This window comes from Clinocottus analis, unplaced genomic scaffold (genome assembly GCF_023055335.1).
Source record: "Clinocottus analis isolate CAN_PGR_092001 unplaced genomic scaffold, fCliAna1.0.p SCAF_11, whole genome shotgun sequence".
NCBI classification, from domain to species: domain Eukaryota; kingdom Metazoa; phylum Chordata; class Actinopteri; order Perciformes; family Cottidae; genus Clinocottus; species Clinocottus analis.
Genome location: NW_027175832.1, coordinates 13105304 through 13125908, shown reverse-complemented (window position 1 = coordinate 13125908; position 20605 = coordinate 13105304). Strand labels below are relative to the sequence as shown.

The 20605-nt window shown below is 38.6% G+C and overlaps 1 protein-coding gene and 1 long non-coding RNA gene across 2 annotated transcripts in view; both read left to right on the top strand.

Moving 5' to 3' along the window:
- The first annotated feature begins 14083 nt into the window (after positions 1-14083).
- On the top strand, positions 14084-16910 carry LOC137803521 (uncharacterized). Its single transcript, XR_011080072.1, has 3 exons — positions 14084-14272; positions 15706-15810; positions 16746-16910. It is a non-coding gene; the product is annotated as an uncharacterized lncRNA (long non-coding RNA).
- Positions 16911-19244: 2334 nt separating this feature from the next.
- LOC137803514 (cadherin-12-like) overlaps positions 19245-20605 on the top strand; it is a 50023-nt gene continuing 48662 nt past the window's right edge. Inside the window, exon 1 of the mRNA XM_068602019.1 lies at positions 19245-19544. Within this exon, the coding sequence (XP_068458120.1) occupies positions 19245-19544 (300 nt within the window). The remainder of the gene's footprint in view (positions 19545-20605) is intronic.

The window sequence follows — 20605 nt, the reverse complement described above, 5'->3', positions numbered from 1 at the left end:
GTGACAATTACTAATGACCTGCTCGTTGCATCAGATAGGGGACTGATCTCTGTACTTGTCCTGTTTGACCATGACATTTTATTACACAGACTAGACCAGTTGATTGGTATTAAAGGTACCACATTAAGCTGGGTTAAGTCCTATTTATCAGATCGATCTCAGTTTGTATATGTAAACAAAAGCCTCAATGACCGCCGTCATTAATCATGGAGTTCCACGAGGTTCTGTGCTTGGACCAATTATGTTCACCCCAATTTGTCTAGGTAATATTATTAGAAGAAGGTCTACATGCAGTAGCACCCATTTAGCTATGCTTGCAATACGTTTGTTTTTCGTTGTGGTGTCCATGTGTTTCTGTCCGAAGTCATCCATTCGTGTCTGACTATGACGAGGGGGCGCAGAGTTAGCATCAGCTGTGTACTTGGCCATCGAGTATCGGGTATTTCAGACTGGATAGCTATGATGATAGCTCAGTTCACAAATGGCACATACCACTTTGGTCTTGTCAAGAGAACCACGTCTTTTCATTCATTATGCCGTATCGTGTTTACCATTCATTCATTTTAACCTGTAACATTAGCCGAGCTTCCAAGCTTAAAGCGCAAAGAGAGCAGGGAACAGACACGCGAGCGCAGTTAAAAACTTTGATTCTGCCCAAAGAAGACTCGTCTAATATGCAGTTTAGCTAATCACTGATTAAATAAATAAATGAGTAACGTACAATCCATCCAATCCGGGCTGCAAAAAAGACTTCCGGAGGGACAATTCTCATCTTGCCCAAGAGCGCGATCCCGTGTCTCACGGATCGCGTCTCATTCACTTCTGCGTGTTCTCGTCGGCTTCTCTCGCAGCAACATTTTATTTTATTATTTGTCTGTGCAGCGTCAGTGTGGCGGTTTTGTTGATAGATTTGGACAACATGTATTTTTTTGACACTATGGGTTGTGCTCTCCCGTTGCAGTGCTGGGTCTTGCCGGGCGAATTTCCTCTACTGTAGTGCGCTGTGACGGTTCTAGGTCGACTTGGAAAGGCTCGGGCCGAAGGTGGCGCACAGACACACCACCCTGTTAACATTATATAAAAATATGAACTAGGAGTTTATAAGACATTTTTATATAATGTTAACAGGGTGGTGTGTCTGTGTGTTGCATTTAGAGATTAGAGGTACAGCTTTGAAAAGAAGCTGTAATTAATATGTGTTAAAATAATGTACATTTGTGTTGATTTCTTTATTGGATGACAGGTTGAGTGAGGGAAGGAGACGGGGAGTAATACTGCAAACATTTTCAAGACGTACACCGCTGCTTACATCGATGGAGCTTGGTGGAGAAAGTTAAGAGGATTTAAGTTCCTGGGAATCAGCATCCCAAACGACCTGACGTGATCTTAGCACATCTCCATCCTGATGAGCTCATAAATGGCTGTATATGAGCTCATAAATGGCTGTATTTCTTAAGGGATTTAAAATTGTGCCGAGTTCTTGTTAACTTTTACAGAGAAGAATAGAAAGCCTCCTGACAGAAAACATTATAAACTGGCCTGGGATGTATATACGGCTCAGGACAGGAGGACTTGGTACCCATCTACTGATCATCAGTAATATTTGTAAGAAAAGCTGAAGGATATTAAAGACAAAACCCACCAAGCCACCTGCTGCTGTCTGGAAAGTGATACAGAAGTATCAGCTGCAGAACAACCAAGATTCAAGATGTGTTTACTGTTATATGCACAGACAACAGACAGTTCTAAACAATTAAGATCTTATTTTGCAGACTTAAGAACAGCTTCTTTTCTCTGGCTGTGAGACTCCAAACCCCACCCTCCACACATAAAATAGTTTTTTGTAATTTGTTTGTTTTTGTGTGTGTTTTTTTTTTTGTGTCACAAAATGGGACTGCATTTTGTTGTGCATCCCTGATGTACACTAAACTACCTTGTAATATTGTTTTCTGAAATGTCTGAAAGTGGAAATGATTATGAAAGGTTCCAGAACTTGATAAGCAGACTTTCTTTTACACTGCACACAACATAAACAAAAGTCTGAAAACCAGATGGTGAAAAAGTTTTAAAACTCTCTTTCCTTTATGGTATAAATTATATTTCATTAGTTGCTTTGTAGTACTTTAGTAGTAAGTAAAGTAAAGTAGTACAAAGCAACAAACTATGCCTTTAACCATGTTTAAAGGGAAATAGTAAATGTTATTTTCTACCCAAAACAGAACAGATCCCTGCATCGACTATCTGACAAACAGGATGGCATGTGATGCCAGACAATCCCACAAGAATAGCTTCCATCACAGTTGGCAGCTGGTGGTGATGATAGATTTAAATTGAAGCCACACCTGTGAACTAAAAAGCTGGTCTGCCCCTCGTGTGACATCATGCCTCTTTATTTCCTGTTCTGGCTGTCCCAGGGTCGGCTTCAAGGACGATGTGGACACTAAGGCTCCCAGGAAGCTGTCTGTTTCCTGACCTGAGTAAAAAAAAAGGCCAGAGGTTGGAAATAAAACAGGAAGGAGGACACAATAGAGACAAAAAAGAATTAATTTTGATGACTGGAAATGTAGAACATTTTGTTATTTGGTTTTTGGCTACTATACAAGTATAGGTCCAGTTAGAGCTGCTGGTGTCAGCCGCAGCGGTCAAAGGAAAAGTGACCTGAATGTATCTGTAACAAAGGAAAAACACATTTAATTTTTTGCAGAGAGTTAGATAATAAAGTCTATAAGCCTACCTGTCTCACATCTGATTAAATATGAAGCTTAATAAAGGAACCAGCTTTACTTAACATTAAGACTCGACACAGCAGTCTGGAGTCCTGCCCAGTTTCCTCCTTTTTCCCCTGGTTGGCATTTTTTAGGGGGTTTATCCTTTTCCAGTGCGAGAGTCCTGGGACAGAGGATTTTGTCTGTTGTACAGATTGTAAAGCCCTCTGAGGCAAGGGCTATGCAAATAAATTGATTTAAATTTCATGGCTGCTGTAGAAACATGGCGATGCAACATGGTGGACTCTGTGAAGAGGACCCATTCTTATCTAATGAAAACATAATGATACTTAGTTTCAACTGAATACATACATGAAAACATAGTTAAGTGTGGCTTCAGCCGCATGGGGTCAGAGACCCCATGCTGGAAGCACACTTCATGTTCTCCTGCGGGCTTATTAGTTGGAATGCTTCGAGCATTCCAACTATTGTTCTTCGAATCTTTAAAAAACTTATTATTATTAGTTGGAATGCTTCGAGCATTCCAACTATTGTTCTTCGAATCTTTAAAAAACTTATTATTATTCTATTTCTTCCGTACGTATTTTGGACCTCTTCAGCTCCTTCATATTTTCAGCTACAGAAAAAAGTTCAATTATTCAAATATTCAGCTTCTTAAGCACACGTGTGCAACTTCCTTTTCAAATTTCAGACTTTTCAAATTTTTTAATTATTAAACTTTTTATGATTTTTTTTAAAATGGGACCCAATGGGGAAATCTTCAAATCATCTTCAACTTCAAACGTTTGCAGGTTCTTCATACGTTCAGCTAGAGACACAATTTCAAATTTCAAATGTTGACAAAACGTTCAGCTATTATTCTACGCTTTTACATTTTTCATATTTTTTCAAATATTTAAATTATTAAACTTTTTATAAAAATAAAAATGAATGGTTTCCAATGAAAAACGTTTTAAAACTTCTTCAGCTCCAAAAGCCTAAGGCTCTGCCATGCTTTCAGCTAGAGACACCATTCCAAGTTTAAAATGTTGCCAAAACTTTCAGCTATTACCGCATATCTCCACTTATTGATATATTTTATACTGTCATAATTGTCAGCGTTTTAGTTTTATGTTTTTTTGCCGCCTTTTCTCTCTTTTGCATGAGTGTGTGTTGCGGAGCTCAGTGCACGTGATGTCATACTTAGAGGGCAGACCCACGTCAGATCTTGAAGATTTTTTTTTTTTAAATTTGCCGTAAACTCCGTACCGTGTACTCTTTGGGCATAATTTATAGCTCAAAACGTTGGAAATCTTGTCTTCTGTCATAAACTGCGGTCGATAGGAATCCAACACATTCAGACGTCTCGTAATCGGACTGAATGTGAGAGCAAGTCCACCTCGCTCTGCCATCCGCTTCAATGTTAAATCTCCCTCCAAAGCCACGTCTCCCCTGAAGCTCGTACCTGATTTGTAAATCGCCCGTACAGACACATGTTTTATCGTACAGACTCGCCAGTCACAGTATCTGTTCATCAAGTCTTCCTAACGCTTCATATGCGATATTGAAGCAATCGGGGCTTTTTAAGTATGTTTTTTGGGTGATTTTTGGATAGGTGTTTCCCAGCATTGACTCCATATAATCATCGGCAGTTAGTAATTGTAACTGCCGATATTTGAATTCATCACCATGGCAACCTCTGACATGAGGGCAGTTCAACAGACACACAGACACTTACACACGCACACACACACAGGACTTCTCTCTCTGTCTCCCTCCCTCCCTTTCTCTATCTGTTCATATATATATTCCACTATTTTCATATCTATTCAGCTGTTTTGTTATTTTCAAATATATTCAGCTTTTTTAAGCTTTATTCAACAATATTTCACTATGTTCAGTATTTAGATGATGCAGTTTTCCTTTCAACTTTTCCAATTATACATTTAAACAAGAAGGATTTTCAACAGTTCAGTTTAATGCTTTTGGGCTTCAACACTTTTCATCAGGTAGTTTTCTTTACATGTTCATATATATTCCACTATTTTCATACATATTCAGGTGTTTTCTTCAGTTGTTTTGTTATTTTCAAATATATTCAGCTTTTTTAAAGCTTTTTTAAGCTTTATTCAACAATATTTCACTATGTTCAGTGTTTAGATGATGCAGTTTTCCTTTCACCTTTTCCAATTATACATTTAAACAACAAGGATTTTCAACAGTTCAGTTTAATGCTTTTGGGCTTCAACACTTTTCATCAGGTAGTTTTCTTTACATGTTCATATATATTCCACTATTTTCATATATATTCACCTGTTTTGATAAATATTCCAGTATTTTCATATACATTCAGCTGTTTTCATATATATTCAGCTTTAAGCTTTTTTTAAGCTTTATTCAACTTTATTTCACTATTTTCAGCTACATTCAGCAATTTCTTTCAAATATTTCAGCTTTATGCTTCAGCTTTTTGCATTCCAACGCATTTTCCACAGGAAATGCAATTTCTAGTTATTCTTCTATTTCTTCCGTACGTATTTTGGACTTCTTCAACTCCTTCATATTTTCAGCTACAGAAAAAAGTTCAATTATTCAAATATTCAGCTTCTTAAGCACACGTGTGCAACTTCCTTTTCAAATTTCAGACTTTTCAAATTTTTAAATTATTAAACTTTTTATGATTTTTTTTAAAATGGGACCCAATGGGGAAATCTTCAAATCATCTTCAACTTCAAACGTTTACAGGTTCTTCATACGTTCAGCTAGAGACACAATTTCAAATTTCAAATGTTGACAAAACGTTCAGCTATTATTCTACGCTTTTACATTTTTCATATTTTTTCAAATATTTAAATTATTAAACTTTTTATGAAAATAAAAATGAATGGTTTCCAATGGAAAAACGTTTTAAAATCCGCTTAAACTTCTTCAACTCCAAAAGCCTAAGGCTCTGCCATGCTTTCAGCTAGAGACACCATTCCAAGTTTAAAATGTTGCCAAAACTTTCAGCTATTACCGTATATCTCCACTTATTGATATATTTTATACTGTCATAATTGTCAGCGTTTTAGTTTTATGTTTTTTTGCCGCCTTTTCTCTCTTTTGCATGAGTGTGTGTTGCGGAGCTCAGAGCACGTGATGTCATGTTAGAGGGCAGACCCACGTCAGATCTTGAAGATTTTTTTTTTTTAAATTTGCCGTAAACTCCGTACCGTGTACTCTTTGGGCATAATTTATAGCTCAAAACGTTGGAAATCTTGTCTTCTGTCATAAACTGCGGTCGATAGGAATCCAACACATTCAGACGTCTCGTAATCGGACTGAATGTGAGAGCAAGTCCACCTCGCTCTGCCATCCGCTTCAATGTTAAATCTCCCTCCAAAGCCACGTCTCCCCTGAAGCTCGTACCTGATTTGTAAATCGCCCGTACAGACACATGTTTTATCGTACAGACTCGCCAGTCACAGTATCTGTTCATCAGGTCTTCCTAACGCTTCATATGCGATATTGAAGCAATCGGGGCTTTTTAAGTATGTTTTTTGGGTGATTTTTGGATAGGTGTTTCCCAGCATTGACTCCATATAATCATCGGCAGTTAGTAATTGTAACTGCCGATATTTGAATTCATCACCATGGCAACCTCTGACATGAGGGCAGTTCAACAGACACACAGACACTTACACACGCACACACACACAGGACTTCTCTCTCTGTCTCCCTCCCTCCCTTTCTCTATCTGTTCATATATATATTCCACTATTTTCATATATATTCAGCTGTTTTGTTATTTTCAAATATATTCAGCTTTTTTAAGCTTTATTCAACAATATTTCACTATGTTCAGTATTTAGATGATGCAGTTTTCCTTTCAACTTTTCCAATTATACATTTAAACAACAAGGATTTTCAACAGTTCAGTTTAATGCTTTTGGGCTTCAACACTTTTCATCAGGTAGTTTTCTTTACATGTTCATATATATTCCACTATTTTCATATATATTCAGTTGTTTTGTTATTTTCAAATATATTCAGCTTTTTTAAAGCTTTTTTAAGCTTTATTCAACAATATTTCACTATGTTCAGTAATTAGACGATGCAGTTTTCCTTTCAACTTTTCCAATTATACATTTAAACAAGAAGGATTTTCAACAGTTCAGTTTAATGCTTTTGGGCTTCAACACTTTTCATCAGGTAGTTTTCTTTACATGTTCATATATATTCCTCTATTTTCATATAGATTCACCTGTTTTAATTGTAACTGCCGATGTTTGAATTCATCACCATGGCAACCCTTGGAATGAGGGCAGTTTAACAGACACTTAAGCTTTATTCAACTATATTTCACTATTTTCAGCTACATTCAGCAATTTCTTTCAAATATTTCAGCTTTATGCTTCAGCTTTTTGCATTCCAACGCATTTTCCACAGGAAATGCAATTTCTAGTTATTATTATTATTCTTCTTATAGTCAAACCACTACTCCTCCCAGAGCGTTGCCAGCACATGCGCAAAAATTACATCGAAACGTGCGGTTTGCGCGGGAATCGTGAGGTATGACTTTTCTAAGAGATTCGCCCGTACGTTTTCCCGAAAAATGCAAAAAACATAAAAAAAATTTCACGAAACGTTCGTAGAGGGTGGCGCGCCAATTAACAGAGTGAGAAGAAGCGACAGAAACTGTTAAAAAAATAAAACGTATTTTGTCTTTACTCCCACAATGTTCACTCTTCATACACCATTGTTGGATAGAAACGTTGGAAATCTTGTCTTCTGTCATAAACTGCGGTCGATAGGAATCCAACAGACTCAGACGTCTTGAAATCGGACTGAATGTGAGAGCAAGTCCACCTCGCTCTGCCATCCGCCGCCATGTTAAATCTCCCTCCAAAACCACGTCTCCCCTGAAGCGCGTACCTGATTTGTAAATCGCCCGTACAGACACATGTTTTATCGTACAGACTCGCCAGTCACAGTATCTGTTCATCAGGTCTTCCTAACGCTCAATATGCGATATCGAAGCAATAGTGGCTTTTAAAGTACCATTTTTTTTAAATAGTTTGAAAGAAGTTCCACAGTATTTAGGTCTATTAAGCTCAGCGTAAGGAAGTCCCTTTGAAGTCATCACCATGGCAACCTTTGATCAAACGACCCACAGGTGTTCTCGTTAGGGCAGTTTAACAGACACACAGACACTTACACACGCACACACAACAAAGATGACTTCTGTCTCTCTGTCTGTTTGTCTCACACACACAGACACACAGACACACACACAAACAAACAAACAAACACATACACAAACAAACAAACACACACACACACACACAAACAGACACACAAACACACACACACAAACAGACACATACACACACACACAGACACACACAGACGTTTACGTGTGTTTTATATTGTGTAGTTGTCAACACTGATCATTAATAAGGTCATATGATATTTCATATACGTTTGTGTGTGTTCAGGACGTTCAGTAGTTTATTTCCTTAAGTCCACAGTCCAGTCTGCCTCTAATCAGTCTGCTGGCGCTCACTTGGTCACCATGACGACGGCAGCACACAGGTGCTTCATATCAGCCAATCAGTTTAACACACAAACCAACTCAAGTGCTTTGGAGGAGAGACGGGCGTCAGAAACAAAAGCTATATATTGCGAGGTCTTACGGCAGTAGTAGCCACACTTTCAAAATTTCTTGCGAAATTTTCTAGTTATGGATATTATATTCCATGTCTGCTGAAGGTTACACAAACATTATAGTCAGTGGCCCTTGGTGGTGTATGCCTGAAGTCTTGAGAGATTTTCTTTTCCCCAATCCATCCGTGCTATCTGATTGGGCGCTGATGTGTTGATCGCTCTGTGAGGGCATTATGGTGCTGAATCTGTAGACCATTAAGACCATTAAGCAGACAGACACAACCCTTTTGTCTCATAAGTTCTCTGATGACCACAGGCTGGACACGTTGGCACCAGCGGCGGTGTGTGGGCATTGGGTGTGTGCAGTCAGAGTGGAGAGAGTCAGAGAGGTGATGAAATGAATTCAACGTGACATCTTCAGCATCACACTGACCTCACGTGGTGGAGCAGAGAATGACACAGCAAGGTAATGCTGATCATGGTTTTAGTAAATGGTTTCCTCTTAAGAGCCAAGCGTCTATTCATCTCCATTTAACTCACTCAGAAGATTATTCTTTTTCTGGCCATTGTTATTAAATTGTTTGATTGATTGTTTCATGACTCAATTGTGTTCAAAAGGGCTTCAACCACAGAGCTGCCTCTTTTTTAAATTCATGAAATTGATTTGTATGCATGACCCAATATAACTAATCACACATTTGGGTAACACTTTATAATAACTGGACGATATATAGCATTAGTCAATTATGAATAAACATTTGATTCATCATTTAGAAAGCATTGTTCCAACATTACAACTCATATTACAGTTAGTATGCAATTCATAAACAGTTTTGTTGTTTAATTTTTGGATTAATAAGCTTGACTATTATGTGTTTCAGGATTGGGTTTTCATACTTTATAAAGGATGCATTCCATGTTTGTAATTTTTTTTTTTTAAATTACAAACCAATTATTAAGGACTTATAGATGATTAGTAAGATAATTTATAAAGTGTTTGTAAATGATGAAGAAAATATTTAAATGTCAATTATTCATACATTTATTTATACATACAATGATTTAGATATGCACTAATGGTTAGTTAGGGAGTATGTTAAGATGTGCTTTATCATGTGTTTTAATACTAGTAGTTACTAGTTGTTAGTTAAGTATTAGTTAGGCATGTTGTGTGACCTCATGTTAAGTGAGGACTGTCTATACTTTACAAAGCATTATTTAATGACATTGAAAGGCCTGGTAGGCCAACACAGCAGGCCAGCCCAGCCGAAGCAGTCACTTGTGTGCAATCCAACGTAGGTCAACACTGGTCGGTAAACCATGCTGTATACAAAACACCTCGTAGGCGAAACCCAGCGAAGGCAAAACGGTAGCGCCCCCAAGTGGAGCCGCCTAGCCACACTTGGTGGCAGCGCTCTGCCCGACATGGTCAATAGTCCCCTATAATTAGGGATGACATCCAATCAAAAATAGTAATAATTAAACCTTAAATTATAAGACTTAGCCCGGAAGTCACCTACCGATCAGGTAAGAATTCCAATCTGCTCCAAAAGGAGGCAAGAGGCCATATGATGATGTCACCGCCGGCTATATAAAATCAGGACGAGTTACGAACATGTCACCATGAGACTATAAAATCAGGAGTGACCCTGAACTCACCAACACCGATCTCCAGGTGAATCTCCTGTGCAGGAGGCGTGGAGCCCAAGAGCGTCTATGACCATGGCGGAAGTCCTGCCGACCGGAACACGCACTTGACGTCGGAGGGAACGGAACCAACGGCATCCCTGTCACCTTTTATAGGATGGCCACCCACAGTGATTGGCTTATAAGTGCTGACGCCCAGCGTATAAAGCTCCCTTCTGCTACATTTTGAAAGTTTTTAAATACCTACTAAAGTACATAATTTTACTTTGCAGACCAGCACTTCACAGGATGTCAAATCTTGCTGATGCGAGACTGCTTCGCACATCCATTGTGATAAATTCAAAAACAATTTTCGCACGAAAGCCTTCAAGCAAAAATCATTGTTACATCAGAAACCATGGACCATACATGAGACATGACAACTGAGAAAATATACCAATACACTTACCTTGTCGAATCCTAATGTTTTAATTGAGTGGAAGTGCCTCCAAATGGGTCGACAAATCGAGCCCGTCCTTCCTTCGAATACATGGCCTTGAACAGAAAGGATAGTGTAATGTGCAAGATTCTGAGCTTGATATTTAGTTGGATAATTTGCTTTGTTTAACTTCACTTACCACGAGTCCAAGGGAGGTTCTTGCAGACTGCTCCAATTAGTATATCCCACTCCCATACATCAAGCTGCAAAGTGAGATCATAGAATTGTACAACTGTAACTGACACCTTTTTTTTTTTAATGCAACCATTTTCCTTATCTCAACCCCCTGTATTTGCCATCCCAAATTGCTGTCATTTTAAATGTGTCAATGACTTTGACCTGGTTGCGGATTATTTTTAGCACCTATAGAAGGTAAGCATTTATGATCTAAAAATAAACAAGATTAATATAATCAACATGCATTTTTAAGAGGAACAATCTTAAATAGCTTACAAACACTTACTTCACTCTACAATTCCCTGCCAGATTTCGTAAATCTGCAGTGCAAAGTTTATATAGACCCAACTTGAACCATATATTCTCCTTTTCTCTGGCATATATCCTGGATAGCTGTAAATACAGAACACTTGTCATTATGAGTCTATAGCATTTTAATACATATTACAGATTGAGCTGCATCTTTACCATGGACGGGTTGAGAATCTGCTTGAGATGTGGGCTTCCGAAAGGTCAGAGCTGTGAATTCTAAGATGCTGGGGAGCATTGGTTTGGTTTGAGGGGGTTTGTCAGTTAAATTTATTTTGTATAGCCCAAAATCACAAATACAAGATTTGCCTCGGAACGCTGCTCCTCCATGTTTAGTTCTGACTCTTGAAACAGAAAGTAGACCAGAACCAGACGACCTGAGGGGTCTGGATGGTTCATAAGGTAGCAGCAGATCACAAACATACTTAGGCCCCAAAATGTTCAGTTTATAAACCAGCAGCAGGATTTTAAAGTAAATTCCTTGTTTGACAGGAAGCCAGTGCAAAGACTTCAAAACTGGAGTGATGTGATCCGCTTTCCTGGTCTTAGTGAAAACTCGAGCTGCAGCGTTCTGTATCAGCTGACTTTTTACAGAGGCCTGTGAACACACCATTCCAGTAGTCCAGTCTACTGAAGATAAATGCATGGACAAGTTTCTCCACATTCCGTTGAGACATAAGTCCTCTAACCCTTGATATATTTTTCAGGTTATAGTAGGCTGATTTTGTAATTGCTCACTGGTGTTTGTCACAACCCCGGTTTGGACATTTGTGTGCAGGGAGATTGCACTCTCAAAGAAAACACTGAAATTATCAGAGAGTGCAACATCAGTCACAGTAATCTTAGAAATGTTCAGACCTTTGGTGATGAATAGGTCTAGAGTGTGCCCTTTGTTGTGGGTGGGACCTGTTACATGCTGAGTAAGATCATAGTTATCAAGGACACCACATAGCTTTACAGACCCTCTGTCCTGGGGATTATCAACATGAATATTGAAAGCTTTACAGACCCTCTGTCCTGGGGATTATCAACATGAATATTGAAAGCTTTACAGACCCTCTGTCCTGGGGATTATCAACATGAATATTGAAATCACCAACAACACAATCAAAATCAATACAGATGATAGACGGCAGTTCAGTAAACTCATCAAAGAAGGTTGCACAGTCTTGAGGTGGTCTATAAATGTTTAGGAATACAACTTAGGTGGAATTGAGAGCCACATATTCAAAAGAAGTAAAATGACCAAAAGAAATCTGCTTGCATTGAAGAGACTAATTAAATAAAATAGCAACTCCACCTCCTTTCTTATGCGCTCTTGTTTCACTCATGAAACTGAAGTTAGGAGGTGTTGATTGATCAATAGGAACTGCTGCACTGTTATCTTGGTTTAACTAAGTGTGTGTGTTAACAAAAAATCAAGTTTATGCTTTATAATGAAATCATTAATTATAAATGTTTTTCCTGACAGAGACCTGACATTTAATAAAGCTAAGTGTAATGTGTTTAAAGCTCTATTTGCCAAATTTATTTGGACATGCTAACAAGGAATGGATGCTAACTTTGATAAATTTGCAGATTTGCTAATGTTTCTTCGCAGCTTCACCTTTTCTTTTTCTATAACTCAGGACAGGAATCGAGAGAACTAGCTTCATACAGGGCCCTGACTGTTCCCAATGATATTTAGTGGTGTCAGTAGCCTTGTAGTCCGGACCTAAACAATATTAATTCATGTCTTTATCAGGTGGGGGAATTAGCGGATGGTTGTGGAGCCGTTGTGGAAGCAGGGTAGGGGCATGGCGCTTTAACTTTGCTGTTAGTGTCAAAGGACTCAGAGACAGTGGCGGAGGTCTAACTAAAGGAGGTTTTAGCACGGGAAATGGGAAAGCGGACGGGAGTGAATTTGGCCAGGCCAAAAAAGTAACTGAATAACCTGTAGTCAAATAAAAATCTAAATTTATGTAGACCTTTGGTCGAGCTCAAACAGTAGTAAGTGAAGGAGATTTATTTGAACGTTTATTTTTAAATATTTAATTACAGATTTGACATATTTTAGTTGACCTTTTTGTGAAAAGAGGGAGACCAATTGCAGGTCACTTCTTACCCATTAGAGAATATCTGCTTCCCTCCCTGGCCAGTAATAGTGGCTGATAATGGTGTGATGAGTTTTACTGCTGTGAAGTTCATAGAAGATTTGGTTAGTTTCTGCCATCGTTAAAACTACCTTAGCCAAGCGTTTGTGTTTTTTTCTTCTCCTGCATATATAGTGCAGAACTCCATCCGTTTAAAAAAAATACTCAATGTTATGTTTATGTAACCAAATGGGAAACGTGTTGTCACCAGTGGGACACCAGAGGGCGCTGTATCCCAAAGGGGAGCTGGCGAGACGCGCGAACATGACAGGAAGTCGAATCCGTGACTTCAGGTGCAGCCGGTAGTAGATGGGTTCGAAATGTCACTTTTGCAGATCATGTGTCCGTAAATGTTGCGTTATATGTGTAAATAATGTTCACAAAGTGTTTGTGTATGATGTTCACAGATTTGAGCTTTGTGGACTTAGCGTCGGCGGCGCGGTTTAGCTAATGCCAGAATAGCATGTGGTAAGTGTGTTGCAATGTTCTGCATAACTTATCCAACTGTTTTGTGTGTTAAGCTTCGTACTTAACTGTGTGGTATGGTTTGTTTTGTTTGATTTAAACAGGAGCTATTGCTGCAGTTATTTTTGTACTTTTTGTGTATTTTGCACTATATAAATCAACCAACCTAAACTAAATATTCCAAATTTATCAGAGAACTAAAGATCCCTATTGTGGCTGTGTGTAAGTACTCATTTCCCCTGCCTACATTAATATCACAACAAAATGACTTAATGATTGATGGTGTAGCATTACCACTTACCCTTGAGCACAAACTTTGAAGCTCTTCTCTTGATTGTATACCTCCGGTGTTTTGAGAGGCCCCCTGGTAGATCTTGAAATCCAGGATTTCTTGCATTATTTGAATCCATTTGTGATCCACTTTTTTATTCTCTATTATTCTAGAAGCCCACCCTCAATTTAGAGATGTTAGCTAACTACAGACCTATTTTTAACTTTCCCTTCCTCTCTAAGATACTGGAGAAGGTAGTTGCAATTCAGTTATGAGACTTTTTACATAACAATAGTTTATTTAAGGAGTTTCAGTCAGGATTTAGAAAGCACTATATCACAGAGACAGAACCAGTGACAATTACTAATGAATGAAAGACAGTTTAAGGAAGAGGACGCTCACCTGCAGGGCTGAGATGCAGTGGAGCTGGACCTGGCTGAAGGTGGGATGTTATGTGTTATAACAGATTGTAAAGCCCTCTAAGGCAAATTTGTATTTGTGATTTTGGGCTGTACAAACTGAATTGAATCCCAGACTCACACTGCTTAGCATTAGTTGAAACATTTAATATTTAATTAGGTAGTTTAATGTTTTTTTTATTTATTGGAGACATAGATCAAACACAGTTTCAAGATCTTTAACATTCCTTGGAATTGTAAGATTGCCAGTTTGTGAAGGGATTGTTGAGATTTATGATTCTAGTTAAATGTACATTTGCTCCTTTCACCTGTTTTTGTCACTGCCTCAGATTTTAGAAAAGGCAAGGAGCGAGCGAGATAAAAGAGATAGTGGACTTAACACGGGCAGGAAGGGAGAAGGGGACATGGCAGTCCGTCAATGAGATAAAAGCAGGAAAGCAAGTCAGAAGTCAGACATGTTTATAGAGTCTACAGAGAGGGAAATTCATTCATCAAGGCGCCATCAAAAATGCAACAGCTGCAGCTTTTCTGATTAGCAGTTAGATTAAAGACATATATAGAACTGCTCTCATCAGTCGCACTGCTCCTAGCTACAAGCTGTTAAGTGACGAGGCTGCATGTGATTTATACCAATGTATTATTTATGTATTACCGATTTGAACACACACATGCACCAACACAGCATCTCATGTTAGTCCTGTAATTGTTTAAGATGGGAGCTAGATGAGGATCTTTTGACCAAAGACCCCTGCAGTCAAGCTTTAAGAAGAGGAAGGGGGAGGGATGCTAATCCACAAATCCTTGTGTGTTCACCTGCTGCATGTGTGGCCGTGAGTCACATCAGAAATGTGTGTGTGTGCGTGTTTGAGAGCATGTAATTAAGTGCTGGGAGACAGTCCTGCTTGAGAAGATCCCTGGAAATGCATGAGTTTACTATGCTGAATGAGAAACTATAATTACATCAATGTCATATCATTATTATTCTTTTTTTTCTTTTTTTTCTTACAATACAATTCAGTACTATATATGATTGAGGTACCAATATCACAACCCGTTACTTGGTAAAGAACCTTATCCAGTGTGGCAGCTAGCCGTATCTTACCATTCTGCCGACATCGAGTGAATGAGGCATTAATATACAGACATGAGATTGATGTCAACCTTTTTATGTTTCCTTTCAAAAGAAAATACATGTGTATTTTAAAGATTTTCTTTAAATATTCTAAAATTTCAGTTTTAGACAAGAAAAAAAGTGAAAGACCAGGACAGAGGAGAGAGAGAAATAAATTAAAGTACTGCGAGGGAGCGAGAACGAGAGGGTGAGCCAGGCAGGAAGAGGATCAAGGGATGTATGTGAAAGAAAGAGGCTGATAGGGTGGGACTTAGAGGGTAAGCATTAAGAGCCGAGAGGATACACACAGAAGAGCGCAAATACAGCGTGCTTGTATTTCAACAGTGTGAACTAACGGCGACAGAACTGTCCACGAAGACAGTTACAGGAAACATGTGGACTTGGTGTACTCAGCAGCAGCTCGGAGGGACAATGAGAGGCCTGCATGAGGTAACTGCTCTGCTTTCACCTACTGCTTGTTGATGAGAAAATGCAACAAGAACACTGAATCAACACCAGTTTTCTAATGAAGTCTCTGATACTCCTCTGTTTCTTAAACCTTTTATGTGTTGCTAAATGTCAAGGTCTATTCTTTAAGTGTTTAACGTGAGAGGTGAGACAGTAAGATGGTGGGGGGCGACTCTGCAATTGAAGAAGTGACAGCTAAAGAAGAGGAGCTGTAATTAGGACATGTTGTGCATTCCTCAGCAGGAAAGCCTCTTCACTCTGTGGATGAACACGCCTGTGTGTGCTTTAAGCTCTTCACTTAATGATTATGTGATGTGAAGCTTGATTGCAGCCGTGTTCTCAGTTAGCTGTGGGACTTACTCGGGTTAGTGCACAGGAGAAGTTAGAAAAGACAAAGGTGAAACATTCATTTGAAGAAAAATTAACATATGTTGTATTGGTATCCAAAATTCCAGAATACATCTGTCTTAAAGCTTGTATTATTATTAGTATTTCATTGACTAAAATGTTTTTAAATATTAATGTACATTTGCCAATGATGTAGTATGAATTCCTTTTTATTGTGATAACCTTTTTATTTTTTATTCCACTGCTACTAACATAATTACAACTTCTTTGCAGTCATTGCACTTTTGAAAACTGAAGGGTAAAAATTATTGGATTGCACTGCAATCATCATTGTATTGATACCTGGTTATATAATTGTGTGTTTACATTATATTAAAGTGTTGTCTGTATTACACCGTTGGAATCACTCACCTATCAGATGAGAAAAATGATTCTCCTAACACAGAATCTGTAAATGTTATATCATGTGACAGTAACCCACATGACACTTTTTTCTCCCAGTCCGCTCGTGATGTGAACTATACAGCACTCACTGAAGGCCTAGGTCTAAAATGCACTGCTTTTTACAGGCATTACAGGCAGAAACAGCAGAAAATGCTCTTGCTCCCACCATGGCATAAAGGATTTCAAAATGACCCTCTCCTTCTGCATGTGACGTCTGACGGCTTTAAGAAGAGTCTGAGGACCAATGAGATTGCAGGAGTTTAAAATTAATAACTCTCCTTTGTTCTATCTGCCTGCCCAATGTTGTGCTTTTGGTCCACCTTGGAACTGATACTATAAAATAAACCGCTTACTACTTAGTGTGTTCTGGAGTCAACGGTCCATTTGTAGACTCTGTTCTGATTCCATCAGTCTGGATGAGTGAGTAGAATTTACAAAGTTTGAAATCAATAATAATTTGTGTGTTTGGATGATGGAATGATTGTTTGGCAACACTGGAACAGTTTTATCTGTCCTTAATGCTGAACATGTACAATAAGAACAAGAAAAAAAACAGCAGATAAGTATTACCTGTTCGGATACTACAAAGTGCCATATAATGACATCAACACAAGAGCCACTTGATATTTTGAGTGATTCAAGATATTTGGTGGTAGCCAGTAGAAGACCATGCTTGAAATTCTAGGGCTTAGAGATCTGCAAGTAGGTTATGCTCTCTGAAGTTTGTCCTTTATTTTGCTGCAAGGAATGAAAGGAATCAAAATTATTTTAATAGTGTGTTAGGTTATGTGCCTGACTGAGCTAACAACTCTCTAGAACACACACACACACACACACACACACACACACACACACACACACACAGAGAGAGAGAGAGAGAGAAGAGTCTCTCCCAAGAGGCATTTTTACAGGAGAGCACTGACCCATGACAGCCTGATCGTGTGATAGTGAAGGAGCAGCAGAGCACAGAAATCTCCTTCATGACCTAAAGATGAATGTGAATTTCTGTGAAACCTGGCGTTAAGCCTAATAGCAGCTCCAACTCTTGCTCTAGTAAGAAAACTTTATTTTGCTTGCACATCAAGTATACCAACCTGTGAAGTATACCAGCAATAGGGCTCAACCTTGATGCTTAAGCCTTTACTAATTACAGCCTTTGATCTGATGCTTAGCCCGATGTCATTTACACAAAGTAAGCGCTTCACTTTACCTCTTGGATTGTATAAATTACAATGAAAAAGTAGATGTTTTGTCAAGTGTTCAACTTCAGCACTTGCTCAGTTTATTGCAGGTGCATGTTCCCTACTCATAACTAATTATGAGAGCAAAGTGATCATCAAAATTAAGGTTTTGGCACAAATAGGAAAAGTGTGATCATACAAGAACCAATCTTAGAATATTTATCTGATTAATATTGATTAAACAAAAGGGTGATGAATAGGTATTGACGCCTAGCTTGATTCAAATGGACGTGATGAATAAATGACAAAAAAGAAAATGCAAGATACTCAACTGCAATTATTAAATATCTAGGACTGACTTTTAATGTGAAAGGTAACGGACAAAGTGGATCTTTTCTAATCTTACAACCAATGAAACGCTTTTCTTAAATCACTATTTGACATCAATAACATGACTAACTTATAGACATCCTAATACATTGCTCTGGCATTAATTTGGATAAAAAATAAATAAAAGTAGTAAAAGTGCAACATGTGAGGTTTACTTGACAGGATTGAAGTTAATCTGGACCCTCTGTGACCTGTCAGCGAGCAAACATATTGGACTAGAATCATTTTAAAATCTGATAAGAACCTGTTTGTGAGAGCAGATTATTTACTTATTTGCCTCCACGTGCCTCAGTTCAGATGTAGCCCTTTCTCCCTCTTGTATGCAGATCAAACATCTCCCTGTGGTCTGCAAGAAAACATTTGCACACAGTGAATGACATATGTATTCAGTGTCATGCCGAACACTCTATAACATATTATAGGAAACAAGCGGGTGCTCTGAGCTATTCTGCTTTTAAAAACACATACTTATAAATATTCCTCATTACCTAACATTAATTAATTTCATGTTACCTCTCATTGAATATTTTATAAACTAGGATAATGTGTGGTGTGGATGAAGATGCAGTGATATTTCCTGTGATAAATTCTACATGAGATTATGAATCATGAAACCTTTATCCCGTGATAACAGGTGGTAGCATATGGCAACTTATAAAAACGCCATCTGCTCATGGTGAGATTTATACTGTTTCCAAGGTCAAGAACAAACTTTATATTGTTGTGCTCACCTTTTCCTCCAGGTGTCTAAGCTGGGGACTGAATGAAATGAAGAGAAGACAAGCTGGTCATCCTGGGTCATCTGATGTCCAACTCTGAATCTCTCCAATAAATCCTCTGGACAGCACTAAAACAAACCAAAGTATTCACTGTCTCCTTTATCCAACATAATGATTCCCAGTAACACTCACACTTCAGCAGTGGATTGACAGATTGTCTTGGAATTTTTAAACACTTTGTCCACCTTCAGGGAAAATACTTTTGGATGCATGTCCATTTCCAACCTGGAATTAACCAGCTTTTTAACTTCCCACTAAATTTTTCAACTCCCTGATGATCACAAGGGAATATGCTCTGTTTCTGTTGGGCTCCTGTTTCCTCTTGGACTACAGCTCCCAAATCCCCCTGCAGGCTCTCCTCCAGAGTAGAACTAAGGCCAGGGTGATGTCAGCCAGGGAAGGAACTGGAGCCAAGAATGGGACAGCATCGTTTGGGGATGTGACATCATTAGTGAGCAGGAGGCCAAGGAGACATGGGAGGTTGAGGGTTCAGCGTATTAAAAGAGGATGGGTGTGGAACCAGTTCTTTGTCCTGGAGGAGTACATGGGATCGGAACCACAGTATGTTGGAAAGGTAAGTAGACATTGTTTCCATATGACCTTTTAAATTGGTAATTTCTAACTTTCAAAAAGGACCCATTATTCATTTAGATTTTATTTAACATTTATTTATTTAGGGTAGTCAAAAGGTTTGTCACAAAAAAGCACACAAGTCGACAGTATTTCAAATCAAGGATATTCTTGATACATCAATACAAAACTATTATAACAGTGGAGAGAAAGATAGTCTTTTTTTCAGCACTGCCCTGGAAAGTGTGCTCAGTAAAAAGTGTCAGTGCTAAGTGTCGGCATGTGTTTGTTGAAAGAAAGTTTGTATGGCTGCTGCTGTGTGGCTTTGTTTGATAGGGGATACTTTTTGGGGGCACAAGTGAGAGAGATCAGCATCCTGACAGCCTGATGAATGAAGCTTTAATCCAGTCTGGTGGACTGGGCTTTTCCATCGAGGATCTTCTTCCAGATGGCAGGAGTCTGAGGAGGCTGTGAAAGGGATGGGCAGGGGTCACTACAATGTTGGTGGCTTTGTGGACTAAGTGGGTCCATGAGTGCGGCACCAGAGATCTGCCCAGCTGTATTGTCTAGGCGCTGCTGCTATGTGAAGCTTTTTTGCCCAGTGATGTGATGCAATTTGTCTCAAAGTCAAACAAGAAACAACTCAAAACCGTGACATAACCCCATATCGTTAACCTCCCCATCCCAGGCATGATACTCCTTTTGTGGCTGTGTCTGAGTGATGTGGACCCCCTACAAGACCCGTACCTAGACATGCTACACTCTGGCACCCGGACATAACCCTACATTATCAACCCAATGTTTTTTTTTCTAGAGTACTATACTGTAACAGCTCAAATGTCAATTAGTATACCTTGTGTCTCTAAATATAAAGTACCATTTTGGAATCACCCAAATGTCAATTAGTATCCCAAGTGTCTAATCAGTTATTTTGTGTGAATGAGAAGGACATTGACTATGGCATAAGAGATATATTTATACAATTTAAAACACTCAAATAACACACAACATGAACACAATTGTTAAACATAGTAAAAGACTACAGAAACAATTTAAAACAGCACT